This window comes from Poecilia reticulata, linkage group LG13 (genome assembly GCF_000633615.1).
Source record: "Poecilia reticulata strain Guanapo linkage group LG13, Guppy_female_1.0+MT, whole genome shotgun sequence".
NCBI lineage: Eukaryota > Metazoa > Chordata > Actinopteri > Cyprinodontiformes > Poeciliidae > Poecilia > Poecilia reticulata.
Genome location: NC_024343.1, coordinates 24,212,713 through 24,229,130, shown reverse-complemented (window position 1 = coordinate 24,229,130; position 16,418 = coordinate 24,212,713). Strand labels below are relative to the sequence as shown.

At 38.3% G+C, this 16,418-nt stretch overlaps 1 protein-coding gene across 1 annotated transcript; it reads right to left on the bottom strand.

Annotated features, from left to right (window-relative positions):
- Positions 1 to 333: 333 nt before the first annotated feature.
- LOC103474900 (phosphatidylinositol transfer protein alpha isoform) lies at positions 334 to 15,967 on the bottom strand. The gene is made up of 12 exons (XM_008426172.2): positions 15,828 to 15,967; positions 13,929 to 13,959; positions 7,498 to 7,643; positions 7,155 to 7,246; positions 6,920 to 6,927; positions 6,767 to 6,841; positions 4,393 to 4,470; positions 3,310 to 3,387; positions 3,097 to 3,207; positions 2,848 to 2,970; positions 1,398 to 1,455; positions 334 to 1,313 (listed from the first exon to the last, which is right to left on the bottom strand). The coding sequence occupies exons 1-11, from the start codon at positions 15,842 to 15,844 to the stop codon at positions 1,408 to 1,410; spliced, it is 807 nt and encodes a 268-aa protein (XP_008424394.1). The 5' UTR covers positions 15,845 to 15,967; the 3' UTR covers positions 334 to 1,313; positions 1,398 to 1,407.
- Between the last annotated feature and the right edge of the window lie 451 nt (positions 15,968 to 16,418).

The window sequence follows — 16,418 nt, the reverse complement described above, 5'->3', positions numbered from 1 at the left end:
AGCCTCTATCTTGGTTTAGGGTAATAAAAATAAGGTTGGTTTCAGAACTGATGCCATAAACCTGCAAAATGTTGCACGTCTACCATACTGTGTACAAATGTCAGCTGCCTTTTGTGATTTTTATCAACTCAAATGTGTATAGTTTTGTTCTCCAGTGCGCTTTTATTTTTTGGTGTAATCATGCAATGAAGATCCACATTTCATTATCCAACTGTGCTTTTATTGTCAGTGTAAATTTGCAGCTGCAAAAATTTTATGTGGTATCCTTAAATGTTCCACTGTGGAAATGATGTGCAAAAGCCTATTTTTGCATTCATAGAAAAAAAAAATAAGCTGAGTCAAAGTCATCTTTATTTGGATCATTACAGTAATTGTGCTTGTAAATATACTTTAATGTTGAATCAACTTTTTTCATGCAAGCAGGGAATGACTGTCTGCTCCTCTTAATCCGATTCTTCCAGAACTCAATGTCAAACTACATGTTGCCAGTGCAAAATGTCTTTAATACAATGCACAAATCCCATAAAACTCTAGAATATTTGCAATTGTCATGTGACAAGACTCATCATGACAAAATGTTTTTTTAAAAAAAATCTTTAACCAGTTCAGCTTCTTGGAGACATAACACTCAAACCCTGATCTTAATTATTAAGTGCTGGTAGCTCATGAAAGTCAGACCATAACATGAAACAGTCATTATTAAACACCCTTATGTGTCAAAAAATATCTGTCCTCAAGTTTTTATTGTCTCAGTCAACCATGGCATGATTGGAGGCACAAAAAGTGGAGCAAATGATAATTTGGACAAAATTAGGAAATGACAGCAGTGCCGTAGAAAACATCACAGGGAGAATATCCATGATTCCTCTAGTTACTTACAGTACAAAAAAAGCAACACTTACAAACATTGACAGAAAAGTTTTCCTTACTGTGGAAAGTAAACAATAAATCAGAGAAACAATACAAAATCAAGAGGATTAACAAATCCTTGATGCCCAGAGAACCCACACCGGTATGTATTAAAAGTTGTTAGGAATAGGCATAAACAAGAATATTTAATCCAAAAAGTAGATCTTTTAACTTGCATCTTAAATAAAAAAACTAAACTAAAAGCAGCCGTAGTCAAATTTAATAGTACATAAATATGCACGAGTGCTTTGCAATAATGAGCTCTTATTAAGAGCAAATCTTTATTAAGATGTAAGGGGGAGGTATTCTTGATTATGCCTAGGAAGCCACTGTAGTTCCAGTCAGCCTGGTGAGTGGAGAGCAAGCTTGCTGGACAAGGTCAGGTCCTCCAGTATCACATGTGTCTGGGTAGAAAAGCGGAAGACAAAAATAAGACTAATTCTGTTTAGAGAAACATTAATTTAATAATGAAATTATTTCCGACTTACAGCTTTGACATCACTCATCAGAGGCACCCATTCCTTTGACCTCCTCATTTTTCCTCATCTGTTGACAGCGAAACATAGTAGTGAGAAGCGAGCACAGTTACAACTTACTTTTCTTATACATTTTGAAGACTTATTTATTTCTAGTGTTAAAAATGTATTCACTGTAGAACAAATGCTTCCCACTGAGTAAATGCTGTAGAATCATAGGAACATAAGAACTATGTTGTGTTTTAATCACATTATTACTTATTTGCTACAAAGGAAAAGTTCAATATTCTTTGTCAAAGACTTCAGTATGTGAAAATCATCTAATGTCCAGATTCAGTACAGAAAGTAATATTTCAAGCCTTTATTTCTAGTTATTTTAATGATTATGACTTAAAATAATCATTTTAAGTCATAATCTTAAAAAAACTTAGTGTCTTGGGAAATTATAATAAAGTATAAGATCAACATAAAAAAAGGATGTTTTAGGCACAAATGTGAGGCTTCGGGGTAGCATGTTAATTTCTATGCACTCAGTACTTGGTTGGGGCTCCTTCTGCATGAATTATTGCATCTATGCAGCTTGGCATGGAGATGATCAGCCACCTTATGGATTGGACGGATTTTGCTCGACTATTCTCTCAAGATGACAGCTGATTAAAGGTGAAAACAGTTAAAAGTATTAAATACAGATAATCCTCTCTCTTTCAGACCAACTTCAGATCCCTCATGTTGATGCAGCCTTTTCTCTCCACTGATTTCATTATGAATATGCTCAGATCTAGTAGCCTGAACAACCAGCTTCTTCAGCCATCACATTTTGGAGTTTACTCTCTTTGTGGAGGAGGTCAATAAGCCTTCTGAACATTTGTCAAATACATGAGTGTGAGACCACATAACATTTATACATTAAAACCGTTTTTCTTTAATTTGGGTAAAATCTAATATTCAATCTAATATTCAACATTAATCAAAAAATAACAGGAAATAAAAGCTTAAAATATTTTATTTCATGTGTACTGGATTTAAATATAAGTTTCACTTTCCTGGAATTGAGTTTAAAAAAAAAAGTACTAATAAGTTAGGTTAGTATTTTAAGTTTTGAGATGTACCTGTATGGAGGAGAAAGTGGAGATTGCAGTTTGATTCTCATATCACTAGATGTCACCATAACCCCAACATTAGACTTTTAAAAAAGGCATTTCTCAAGGTGGATTGATTTTGTTTGATCCATTCAGTACATGCAGCCAAGGGCACAGTCAGATTTAAACAGATTAAATCTGCCACATGATACTTTAATTTACTCTTACAGCACACAGTCCAAAGAAGCTGCTTTTAAAATATTTGTATTTGGTCATATCCTTTGTATGAAGGAATGTACCAAGTCTTGCTCACATTAACTGGAACTAGAGATGCATCAACATTTTTACTGATATCCAAACAAATTTGACTACATTTCACTCACCTCATCTAGTTCCTTCTTCGTCTCCTCCTCCATACGCCGTATGTCGTCCATCGACAGCTCAATCCATTTGTCAATCCAGCAGAACAGCTGCCTGTGGAAGTGAGTAAACAAACGCTTTTCCACCTGGACACAGTGGGAGAAGTGGGAAACGACAGAAATTGAAATGGAGGTAAAGAAGTCAACAAGCTTTACAGCAAAAGTCCATTTCTACAACAAATCAAAATATGACAATTATAACATTTCTTTTACTTTATGAATAAAGCTCTCCATCTTGTTTTGTAGTCCCAGCCACTTGAATTCAACAGTGACCAACTTGTAGGCACACATGTGAGGACAGTCTTTGTTGTTGGCAAGCTCAGTCTGCAGATTTAGACAAAAAGCAAAAATTAACAAGATAAATTAAATAAGTAAATTAAAAAAAAAACCTTTAAGGTATTTTAATCATAAAATAATATCCTGTACCTGCCACCCATTTTTAAGAGGGCCTCTTCCTGTCTTCTCTGATTTAAAGATAGCAGGATCCTCTTCCTGTTTGTAGTCCTGTAAAAATCAAGGAAGCATGTAAAATAGCATTGAGACAAGGGAATAAGTAATAAGTCCTTTACTGAATGGTAAGCAAAGACATTCAACTTTCCTGGGTTCCACCATTTGTATAATTATTTGTATTTTTGCATAAATCCAAGTAGATTGAAAAACATCCATAAAATCTGGATACATGCATTTTCAGCAGAAATCTTTTTTTATTATTCTTTTCTTCACATCTCTAACAAATCTGTTGGAGATATAACACACAGATGGCAAACTAAATGGTGCCATCTGTGTCCCTTCATTATTATAGGCCATTAACTACCAATCTAAATGCTTTTTCCCCTCTTTTTTTCCATTCTAACTTGATTTCTGACCTTATAACTTCCATATTTTGGAATTTCTTCATAAATACATGTTTTATTTCTTAATGTGAAAATATTTTTTACGGTAGATTTACAGCACCAGGGAATAAAAGTAGAGCTAAAAGTAGAGTCTAAGGGGTTAAAATTGCAAAAAATATGACTAAATATCTCTCATGTACGCTTTAGAATTAGCTTCATAAAAACAATATATTTTGATCAATCATATTTCTATGAGTCCATTTTTATGTCTAAAGTACACTGACAGACCAAGTACTATACATAAGCAATAAAATAATCCTAATTGACATCGCTACCGATTTTTGACACTCCAAGGATTAAATAACACCAACACAAAAACTGTATATTAAACACTGCAAATTATTTAAAAAGAAAACACACAACTAAAACTGACATGTAAGAATTTTAAGGTAGTAAAAATTCAGAAAATGTCTGAACATTTGCTAAATATGATGAGGACTGATAATGAATAAAAAACATTTGAAAGCAACAATCTCGAGCAAGTTATTCTCACTGCATTCTGTAAAAAGGTAAAGTCCTAAAAACGGCCTCTGAAGGTTAAATTTAGAAGCATTAATCAGGGAACAATCTGAGCTGAAAACTGGGCTTGTTTACATTTTCTAAAATGTTTTCTTACCTTTGAATTGATGCAGCTGTTATCTGCAATGTCAATTTTAACAACTTCAACTGCATCCCATTTCTCCACTTTATGTACCTGCAGAGTAGTAGTACAGACATTTTCATGGTTTCATTGAACAGAGAGGACACAAATAAGCGGCAGCATTAAAACAGAAATAGCCAGTTACAAATCAGATGCGCCCCATGAACTCTAGCTCTTGCATTGGTAATCTCTGACACATTTGCCAAATGGGGGAGCAATCTGAAGAGAAGTAGTTGAAATCCATGGGTTTCTGGATAACTCGGAAGATTTTCTGTTTTGCTTGAATTGTCTTCAATATATTTCTTTGACAATAAATGAATATGAAGCCCACTGAGCTCATTGCAACAACCGAGGTGATGCGTTTTTTTGGAAATGTGGACATCCAGCTGAAGGTCACACTGATTTTCACTTTGAAAATTACTGCTAAATTTCTTCTAAAACAATCTTCATATGTAAGCTAAATGTACGAGGAAAGAGCCATCAGAGTGGAATGAAAAATCTGTAGATGGGCCAATTTTTTATCCAATTAATTGTCAGAATAACTAATTACTGAAATAATAGTTAACTGCAGCCCTAATAATGACACACACTAGGGTACGGCAGTGGCGTCGGGGTAAAGCACGACCCACGTATGGAGGCCTTAGTCCTCATGCAGTCTTCACACGTTCAAGTCTTGACCCAATGTCTTCGCCCTCTCTCATAGGACACCTTCCTGTCTGACAACTGCTAAAGACTACCAGAGTCGACAAAACCCTAAAAAGAAAACCGTAGTCATTTCACACTATATTCCTTTTTGTAATTCAGCTCTTTATAAACTAATTAATATAACAAGCTGATAGCTATTCAGGATCTTTTCTTGGGTAAACATGCTGCTTAGCAGACGTGCAGGTAAAATGCAGCTCTGCACATAGAGATCTTCATGGTATGTTTATTCACAACTTCTTATTGGTTCATTTTAATGTGCCGATTTACTACCCGGTGGTCAATAAAAACACAAAAACCAACTCATGTAGCAGGATTGTTTGTGTTTTAATCATTCAGGGAAAAGTGAAGTTTGGAAACCACTGATCTGTTTGTACATCAGAAACCTCAAGCATCCTGTGTGGTTTTTAGCACCCTGATTAACGACTGCAGTGGAACTGCTGCGTTATACGTGCAGTTTTCGTGTCATCACATTAGAACATAAACACAAACACAAAGCTTTATAGTGCCGCATTAATAAGTCCCAGAACACATGGGCATACGATGACTTCAATTCTGAATGAAGGATAATGTTCATAATCTGAAGAGTACAATATCTGTGGGTTGTGTGTCAATCTAAGATTATTTAATATTTCATTTTACCGCTTTAGGCAGAAGGCAGTGGAAATAATTCCCTCAAAATCATAACCGTCTGTGTAAACTTTAATGGGTAATTTTACTACCATTCTTTTAAACTTATCTTAGTGCAGGTGCCAAACTCAAGGCCCGAGGGCCACATCTGGCCCACCATGGCTTCTTATGTGGCCCTCTACACAACAAATTATATCAATAAGTTATTTTTCACAAATCTGCAAAATTCACACACACACACACAAATCAACAAATCTCCACATTTTTCTCTGATTTTACTGCAAATTTTCTCAAGATTGGTCTAAAACATTGAGTTTGAGTGACTGCTGCCTCTGCCTTACTTGATGTCAAGTTATAGTCTGCAATAAAAAGTCATATTTAACATCATACACTAGCACAAATATCATAAAAAATCGTTACAAAAATGTCTAAATTGGCACCGCAAACCTGCAATTTAGATTGCAAAAAACACTAAAACGATCACAAAATCCTGGAGGAACCACTATTTATTGATATTTTAACAGTTCATTTAGTTTTTTCAATATATTCTGGCACAGCCAGCCCTTTAAGAACATTCAGATTTTTGATATGGCCCAAAATGAAAATGAGTTTGACACCCCTGCCCTAGCGCTTCCAACTAAAAAGTTTAGCGAGTACTTTCTTGGGTCTGTATCAAAGATTGTGGTACACTTTTCTTTTTCTGTTCATTAATTTTACTGACAAGATCATAAAAGTCCCATCATAACCCATCTTAAACAGTCACATTAATTGTTAAAATGATAATGACTGTGGCCTAAATCCACAGTCTCACACATTCCTCCTGGTCTTCCTGGACTTGAACTGTGAGCTCACTTGTGTGTAATTTAGTCTCCAGTGGGATTACTGCAGAAACTATTGGCATAAAGGTTTTGGGCTTCAGACAAACATATTTCCCCTTTACACAGTCAGGCTTTTTCCTGAAATGTTCTCTGCAAGTTAAAACTTAAATCTAATAGTAGTGGTGGACATTGTGACTTACGTTCACTTGCTCCCCCATATCAGGCTTGTGCCACGTCTCAATCTTGATCATGAACTTGTCCTTCATATAGGTGTTCTGTAGTTACAGGACAGAATGGTCAGTGAACATGGAATATTAGTGTGTCCAACTTAAGTATGATTCACAAATACTTACTGTAAGGACTGTTTCAGAAGAAGCAGTGGACGGTGGTGGAAGAATTATGAGAAAGAAAAAAATTTTTAAAAGATGTAATTATAATCAGGAGATTTCAATATAACCATACTTTTTTGCACTGAGGTTTATCTAAATCTCAGGGAAACGAGGTTTCAACTGAAAAGGAGCTGATCACCCATGTTCAGGGTTCAGTGTGTCACATGTTGCTGTATGTGTGCACTGCAGTGTGACTTACTTGTACGGCAGTAGGGATATGCATTCCAGGCCTTCTCGTGGACCTCAAGAGAACCTTTTGGAGCGATCATGCGGACGAACGGCGGCACTTTGCTGCAGAGACAAACGTGCAAAGTGACTTTTTCTTGAAAAATATTCCTCTGTCATACATTTTCTGCTGTATAAATCGAACAAACCCCACTCTATATGTAACATGTATACAGACATACTAGTAGAAATTAATTTAAGGTTTTGCAAAGTTCAACCATAATTAACAACAATAATGGCAACTTTGACATGAAGGAACGTCAAAGTAAGAGGATTGTGACATGCATGAAGGGTTTGGCTAGCTAAAAGTCACCTACCTCTGCAGGTGGTAGACCTTATGGGTGTATTGCCCCTTCTCTCCATTCTCCTCGTATGGCTCGTTGACGAGAACCTCCACACCTTCTCCTCCTCCCGTCTCATTTTTGCTGGCTTCTGCTACTGCGTACAGCTGCCCCACTTGGTACTGAAAAGAACCAAGAAATCCATTTTTAAAAAAAAAAAGCTTGCTCAGTTTTGAATACAATATTTTTTAGTGACAGCCCTTTTTTAAACTTTCGTAAGTGCAAGTCTTGAACCATCCATCCATCCATTTTCTGCCGCTTATCTGGGGTCAGGTCGCGGGGGCAGCAGCTTCAGAAGGGAGGCCCAGACTTCCCTCTCCCCAGCCACTTCTTCCAGCTCCTCTGGGGGAACCCCAAGGCGTTCCCAGGCCAGCCGAGAGGCGTAATCCCTCCAGCGTGTCCTGGGTCTTCCCCGAGGCCTCCTCCCGGTGGGACATGCCCAGAACACCCTTTACGGCAGACGCTGCCCCAATCCGCCTGTCGATCTCCCGCTCTCTTCTTCCCTCATTCGTGAGCAAGATCCCCAGATACTTAAACTTCTCCACTTGAGGCAGGACGACCCCCCTGACCCGGAGAAGGCACTCTACCCTTTTCCAGCTCAAGACCATGGCCACTGATTTGGAGGCACTGAGCCTCATCCCGGCCGCTTCACACTCGGATGCGAACCGCTCCAGTGAGAGCTGCAGATCACGATCTGATGAAGCCACATCATCTGCAAAAAGCAGAGATGCGATCCTAAGACCACCAAAATGGATCCCCTCAACACCTTGGCTGCGCCTAGAAATTCTGTCCATGAAAWTAACAGAATCGGTGACAAAGGGCAGCCTTGGAGGAGTCCAACTCTCACCAGAAACGAGCCCGACTTACTGCCGGCAATGCGGACCAGACTCTGACACCGGTCATACAGGGACCTGACAGCCCGTATCAAAGGGCCCGGTACCCCATACTCCCGGAGAACCCCCCACAGGGCCTCCCTAGGGACACAGTCTTGAACCACTTATAAGTAAATATTGTTTCATTTTCTTTATTAGAATAATAACACAAAAGATCAAAGAAATAATTCCTATTTAATATTTTCACATTACAACCATAAATGTCAAAGTGCTCCAGGGTTTCCTCCAGTGCATTCTAAGCCTGGCGGGCCACTAGGCTTTATTTGTGCCCCCACCAGGCTAAGCATTGCTTAGTTTTTTAAGTTTTTTTTTTTTACTGTTTGCGTTTTTTAAGACGTTATAGTTGGTGTTCAGGTATTAATCTTCCAATAACACATAATTATCAAGTGATATTTTCAAATTTCCTGTCAGCTTTAAACATTTCTAACTCAAAAACACGACGGGCCGCTGGAAGAACGACTGCCTCAGCGCCCAACCACCAGGCTTAGCAAGTTTTCTGGGGGAAGCCTTGTACTCTATTTCGATTTCCTGTGATAGAAAAACAAACAGTAGAGCATAATTGTCAAGTAAGAAATAAAAATAAAAAAAAATGTAGAATGCATTATTCCAATATGCCCTCCGTTTCTAACCGCCTTTCAATGCAATTACAGCTGCAAGTCTTTGGGGTCCTTCACCACTAGTGATGCACCAATATAAAAAACATTTTTTGGTCAAACTGGTGCTATGGTCGATAACCAATATTTACTAATATGTTCTATATATTTCCCTACACTTTCAAAACTGTAAAATCAACTACACCACTGACATTGCTTTTCTGCTTCAGTTAAACACTCCTACCATCCTGCACTGCCTCACCATCACTGTTATATGATCAAGCAAATACCACAAGGTCCCTTCAGAAACACGTAAACAAACGGCAATATGATGGAAATTAAAATCAGTTGTCAATATCAGCTGATACCGATGTAAAACTGGATGGATTGTGTCTGAAAACAGACATATTCAAGTTTTACCACAGATTTATTTTTAAGTGGATTTAGGTCTGGACTTTGACTGGGCCTTTATAAACCTTCCCTAGCTACTCTGGCAGTATGCTTAAGAGTCGTCATCCTGCTGAAAGTTGAACCCAACTCCAGTATTTAGCTCCACCAACTCTGATGCTGAAGAAAGGCATCCCCACACCATAATGCTGCCAGCACTTTGTTTCACATTGGAGATTATGTGTTCATGCCACAGTATTCTGCAACACGTTTGCTGTGTCACTTGGCTTGTAACAAACTGCCAAGAACATGACTTCTTTAGTCATTTCCTTTATGTTTGTGTAGTGCATGACTAAACAGTTGACCTTCAACAGATTCTCCCACCTGAGCTGTGGCTCCACAAGAGCCACAACCAACGTCTTAGCTGCTTATTTATGCCATCTTTGCCGAGGGGTACACTGAGACAAACGGCCAAGTCTTGGTAGGTTTGCAGATGTGTCACGCTTTATTTTCAGGCAACAGATTAAACAGAGCTTGATTGTTGACATAACTATAACTAATTAAGTAATCCAACAATCATTAACGGGAGTAAACACCCTAAAAAAAGGCCATTTGTTGAAAGAACAATGTCAGAGTAGTAAACTGTGCAGAAAAAAAAGGTTTTACATTGAAGAAAAAAAAAAAAAAAACCTTTGAGAATATTTTCTACCCAGAAATCCTCAAGTTGAAGTTTTAGTTTAACCCATTTCAAATTATGTAAAAAAAAAATTAATAATAAAAAAAAAAAAAGTCAAGCAGAAAGGGCTGAGTTTTTCACATATTGATGCTAGAAGTATCTTTTAGTTGCATTTGGATTTTTTTGCTGCATTTGCAGCTAAAAAAATTTCATGATGAAGCATATAGTAAAGGAAATCTCTATTTTAGGAAATAAAATTTTGATTTAGTTACTTTAAAGGCATTTTTTATGCATTTCTAATATTGTATAAAAAGGCTTAAGTGGCTAAATGAAAAATCTGAATGAGAATTTTTTTTAACCTGATGAATCATTAAACTAATCAATAGATTAATGTATTACTAAATTAATCATTAGCTGCAGCCCGTGTTTGTTAACTAAAAAACCTCTGAGACCTTCACAGAACGTCTGAATTTATACTGAAATTAAAATTACACACAGGTTTGTTCTGATTGTGGAAGGTGAAGATCTGCCTTGGCCTCAAGTCTCTCAGTCTCCGATAGATTTTCCTCCTAACATCTCCTACCAGTTAGAATGATTTGTTTAGGGTGATTTGCAAGATTATCTTTGGAGTTCAAATTCATAACACACTTAAATCTAATTTTCTTCATGAACGGAGTCATCAAAACATAATCATCTAGCAGTGAGGTACTAATTATCCCCACATGCTGGACAGCCAAGGCTACAAAGTTAGCGTTTAACTAGGATGCTACATGCTAAAGTTAAGGATCTCTCCAAGCTGTTGCTTTGAATGTGTACCAACATGACTCAGATGTAGGCAGAGATTTACATCTGTTTAACTCTCAGAAGAACATGTGATGACTATGTAAAGCACTTCTAGAAGAAGTCAACACAAATAATAAGGTAGAAAATATTTCAAAAAGTGCTCTGAATGGCAGGAGAGCTATGAAAGAGAAGTTTATAAAGAGCGGCAATGACCAATCATAAACAGTTTTCCAACCACTACCAATTTAATGCTTTTTCAGAGGAAAAGCAGCTGAGTGACCTTCTCTCAAACTTGGCTTTCTTCCTCTTCCTCCCAAGTCAGGCAGAACTGCTGTGGCACTGGAAACAGTGACTTGCTCCTTGGGTGTAGTCGGCTTTGTCACACACTCTGACTAAACAAAAAGGTTTGTCGGCTGTTTTATGCAACACTGAGACGTCTGGTCCACCAGGGCAGCTGCTGTGTCATCATGAGGCGTGCTTACTAGTGGGCTACAGTTGAAGAGGAAATGCCACATCTGGTGCCTCAAGCAGCCCAACCACGCACATAAAAAACCATAATCTTGTTTTTGGATTCAGACAAACCCTCTTCAACTCAGAGGGTTGAACCCTCTTCAACTGCCCAACAACTTGTTTCGGTAGCACTGGATGTTCGGCTTCTCCTTTGTGACCAGGAATGTTACCTGCCATGTAGAACCAGTCTGACTTATCAAAGACAAGAGCAGGCAGCTCCCAGAAGGAAACAAACGGTCATCAGAAAGTAACAACCAAAAAACAACAACTGCTACAGCTTCAGGCACAGAACTGCGTCTATCAGGCTGGTCAAAGGAAAAGACAGCCTGCTACAGACCGACAGGGTCATGGTGTGCGTTTTAAAGTTGAACCAGAGCCACAATGACGAAAGTAAAAGGTTGCTATGGACTGAGTCACACAAATAAACCTCAGAATAACTAAACTTCAAGCTCCTTTTTGAGTCAGAGCTTAATAAACATTCTGCCATTCAGAATTTGTCTCATTTATTTTTTTTTGTCGCAATAATAAAATTAGTCAGGCCTTTCAGTTTTAACCTCTTTTTCATTGGATTCATCACAGATTCAAGATAATTCATTTAGGAAATGTGCATTTTTGGATCTCTGAGGTTTCCAAGTCAGAATTTGTTGTTATTTGTTCCAGATTTTAGACATCCAGCCATCACCTCCATCTAATCTGGGATCAGTTCACAGCCACTTGAACCAGATCTTCTGGGGCAATCCAAAGGCGTTCCCAAGCCAACAGAGAAACAGATTCCCTGCAGCGTGTCCTGGTTCCTCTCCCTCACCATGGAATAGGGATGCAAACAATCAACTTGCAATTGTTCATAAGATTAAAATGAGTTCCAATCGATTAACTAATAATGTCCACTTAGAATACTATAATCCGGAAGAGTGTGCTGGTTGTCATTCTTAAGCAGAGCCAGTAGGTGATTAAAAAAAACAAAAAACAAAGGCGATCCCAGATCAGCAGAATAATAATAAAAAAACTGAGTCAGATGTAGGGTGCAAAATGCAAATTATACTGTTGTTTTCAAACATTTGATATGTTCATTCAGCCGAGCTGCATGATGGAGCGGCATCAACTTCTCAAACCGAAGGCCAGAACGTGATACTAATGTTTTATGTAAACATTCAAACATAAACAGCTGATTCCTTTCTATGACTTGTGATCCAGAATGTCCATATTTTGACAACAAACTGGACACACAAGTAGCATTTTTAGACTCTGATTTCTTGCAATTATCTAATCTACAATATATTGACCCTTTTCATTCAGTCATTCAGCTGATCATTTCCATTTATCTTGTTTAAAACCTGATAATCTGATAGATTCAACTGACTCAAAATTGGGAGTATTTTAAATAGAAGGTTAGTCAGTAATTTCGAAAGAATAATATATTATTTTGATCTAAATCACTGGCCATAAAAACACAATCATGCAAGCCAAGGCCAGAACTGAGCTCTGCGTTTCTCTGACTGTAGACACCCTTGATGTGTTGGCATGCATTATTAATCTGTAACTCACCAGATGAAAACTTCATGAAACCTGATCTAAACGAAGGGTTCCACTTTTTTTAACTGTTTAGCGCTAGATGGGAAGCCTAGCTCTTGTGTCAGAGGGATACATTCATCTGACCCAAGCATAGTGTAATAGGAACCAGGTTGGCCACTAGACTGGCTGATCCAACTTTGGGAAGTAAACTCTTATTATTCCACCTCCACTCTGTCAAAATATAAAACAAGTAACAACAGCCATCCGTTTGAATTAGATTATTTTGAATGTTGAAACTGCAAATCCACGGTAAGCATTAGGATTGCACATGTCATCCCTAAATTATATCCAATGTGATCCAAGTCAAGATGGCGTAAACATCCCTGTTGCTCAACTATCAGGTGAACCAACTTTCCACACTGAGGGGAGGAAAAGCCGGTCTGGCTTCTGCTCTGTGTGGCACACTAGGGAAAGACGTTGTATATGACATTTGGTTTAAAATGCACAATGAATGAAAAGGGAGGGACTCATCTAACAGTGCAGGGAGAGGTGAAGAAACAGAACCTGCTCACCTGAATATTCAGGAAAAACCACCATTACGGTAAATTAACCCCGACCAAACACACACAAACACAATCTTCAAGAGCGGTGGCCATTGTTCTCCAACATGAATCATCTTGAAGAGGCAGCAGGGTCAGAATCACAAACTGAAATAAGTCAGTCACCGGCATTCGCTGCCGTGACGCACAGTGGCGTGAAGCCATCTTTGCTCATAAATAATCACCATCTGCTTAGGCAGGAAAGCTAGAAAACATATTTTCAAAATCAGAATGAGCAAAAATTCCTACATCTTAGGAAAGCTGCCAATAAAAAAATTAGGCACAAAATTCTGATAGCTGCATCTCTGACTGTCACTGTAAGTGACAAAAACAAAACATTCTGCAGATAAAAGACAGCGGGAATCCAACACATATCTAAATATAAAACATGTACACTCTGTTGAGGTCAATCTTGTATTTTTATTGATACGATTGAAAGTAAATAAATGAGTACCTCCTCGACTGAGATGGGCAGGACAATCTGGCTGTAAGAGAGAGAGAGAGGAAAAGCAAACATAATTCATTAGAGTACACACATCAGCAGGAAGTGATGAAAACACACTAGTTATAGATTTACTGCTGAGGCATCATATCTGTACAAGGAGAAATTATAAAGCTTTTCCTCTTTTCAGTCAAACAGTGATTACATAATACTGTGGGGTTTATAGGAACAGTATAATCTGCAAATACTAATATTTACCCAGGATAATTAAAAGTTCCCAAGAAGGTGCAGTAAAGGCAAAGCCTGGAAGAGTCACTTTCAGATTTAAGCTGAGTTTCATTGCAAAACTAACTACAATATATACTCCTTTTTCTGGAAAGAAAAAAAAAACACTAATAGTATTAAACACTCCTGGATAGTATCTTTGATCCATAGTGAAAGGATGCCCTTCATGGTCCGCTCAGAGATGAGGAAACACTTGCATTTATGGCTTTTACTTCAACACACAACTCATCTAACTTCCACTACACGTGAGCTGAAATATAGAGTAGGACTCAGTGAGATAAGGTTCGTCAGGCACAGGCAAGTAAACCTTGAGGTCAATAACAGGTGAAACCAAGGCCTCACCCCATGGATCACACAGTTATAAAGAAAAAATACAAACATATGTTTATTTTTCCTGTTTGCACACTGCACAATCAGAACGTCTATGAAAAAAGTGCACTTATGCAATACACAATGTACACCGGGAAGTAGCAAAGCATGTGATCTTCTGCTGGAGTCTCTACTATCACAGGAACTAAACGAGCAGGAAGATGAAATTATGAAGCTGCAATCAAGACGTGTCCCATAAAGCGAACAAACAAGTCTGGAGTTTTTAGTGGAAACTTTGCCTTTGAGTGCCTGTATGCATTCTTTGTCCTCCTATACAATAGAGAATTAATGACCAACTGTTGTCAGTCTAGCGGAGCTTGAATATTTCATAAGACAGATCAGAGTGGAAGAGGAGCTTTTAAGGCCTCATCAACCTGTTGCCTACTGGGCTAAAATTAAGATCAGATGTTCGGATTCAAAAGAAGAAAACAAACAATTCAAATGGTTTCATGTTCTACAAGCACTAATATGACCTAAAGGCACATCCAGCTTTATTAAGGATTGTAATTAACATGGCTGAGCCTGGTAATGTACTTTGCACCGTGGTCAGATGACAGTCAGAGCTGGATGTCGTCCCAGCAGTGATGTGCATATGACAAAGAAGTGATAAACTATAGGAGCTCATAAGCCCAAACACTTGTCTTGTAAGGAAGGTTTTAAAAGAAATGCAGCAACAACGTCCTTTTGTAAACTTGCCGGTATGTTTCATTTCATACAATCCTACATTTTATTAAATAATACTTCTTTTTAGCGTGGGATAATGGTTTCAGGAAAGGAAATGGAGCGAGGGAATACCTCACTGCTCCGTTAGCCTCCGTCTTCCTGTCCATTAAACCGCTCTGAAGCCCAATTTCAACACTTAACTCTATTATGCCGCTGTTTCAGGTGCAATTTAGTAAACCTGTTTAAGCCGAAGTTTCATATACTCACATAGGCGTTCAACCGTACTTATTTCTAAATATTCTTCCTTGCATGTTTGCTAAACCAAAAAAATTGAGAGAAACAGGAAGAAATCTAAATGAAGTTTCGCGTATAACAACTCCGGGATTAGATACTAAAATATGTGAAAAGACGCCGCTTTTGAGAAAAAAAAAACAAATAAAAGTGAGTCATACAGTACGAAACATTCACTTTTCGTTTTTAAGGTCTAATTAACAATTTTGTAGCAGTTCAATAGATTTTATTTTAGTTCAAACTTTTCAAGTCGTCGAAGTGAAATGGAAACAAAGCAGTGACTTGAAGTCAAAGCGTACTTACAACTCTTTAATCAGCATGGTGGCTGTGCGTCCGTCCAAACGTCCGTGTCCGAGTGTGGAATGAGCCGAACCGAACTGTTCATTCACTGCTTTGAAGGGACTTTTCTTCCTGTTAGATGCCGTGTGTGTAGAAGGGGCGCGGCCGAGGAGGAGTCCCCACCTAGTCTCAGGTAACTACCAGTTGCGTTCAGGTTCTGTCGGAAAATAATCAACCAGCTTTACCAGTTTTTCTCGAGCCAAACGTTTCGCTACTGGTTTAAATACGATCCAAATGTATGCACCGCACAAATAAAATGTAGTTTCATACTGCATGTTACCATAAAATTACTCTTTGTTTTTATATCCACCCCTGAAATGATGTGAAATTGACAAACCAGGTAAGTGCCCATTGATAGGCCCAGTATGCAGTGGCGGTGTTTCTGATATGGGCGACATGGGCAGCCCAGAGCGGCCAGACCTCTCGGAATACTCCCTCCTCCTCTTCACACACACACACACACACACACACACACACACACACACACACACACACACACACACACACTCACACACCCACCCTCACACACACACTCAGGAGAACGCACTCACGCGC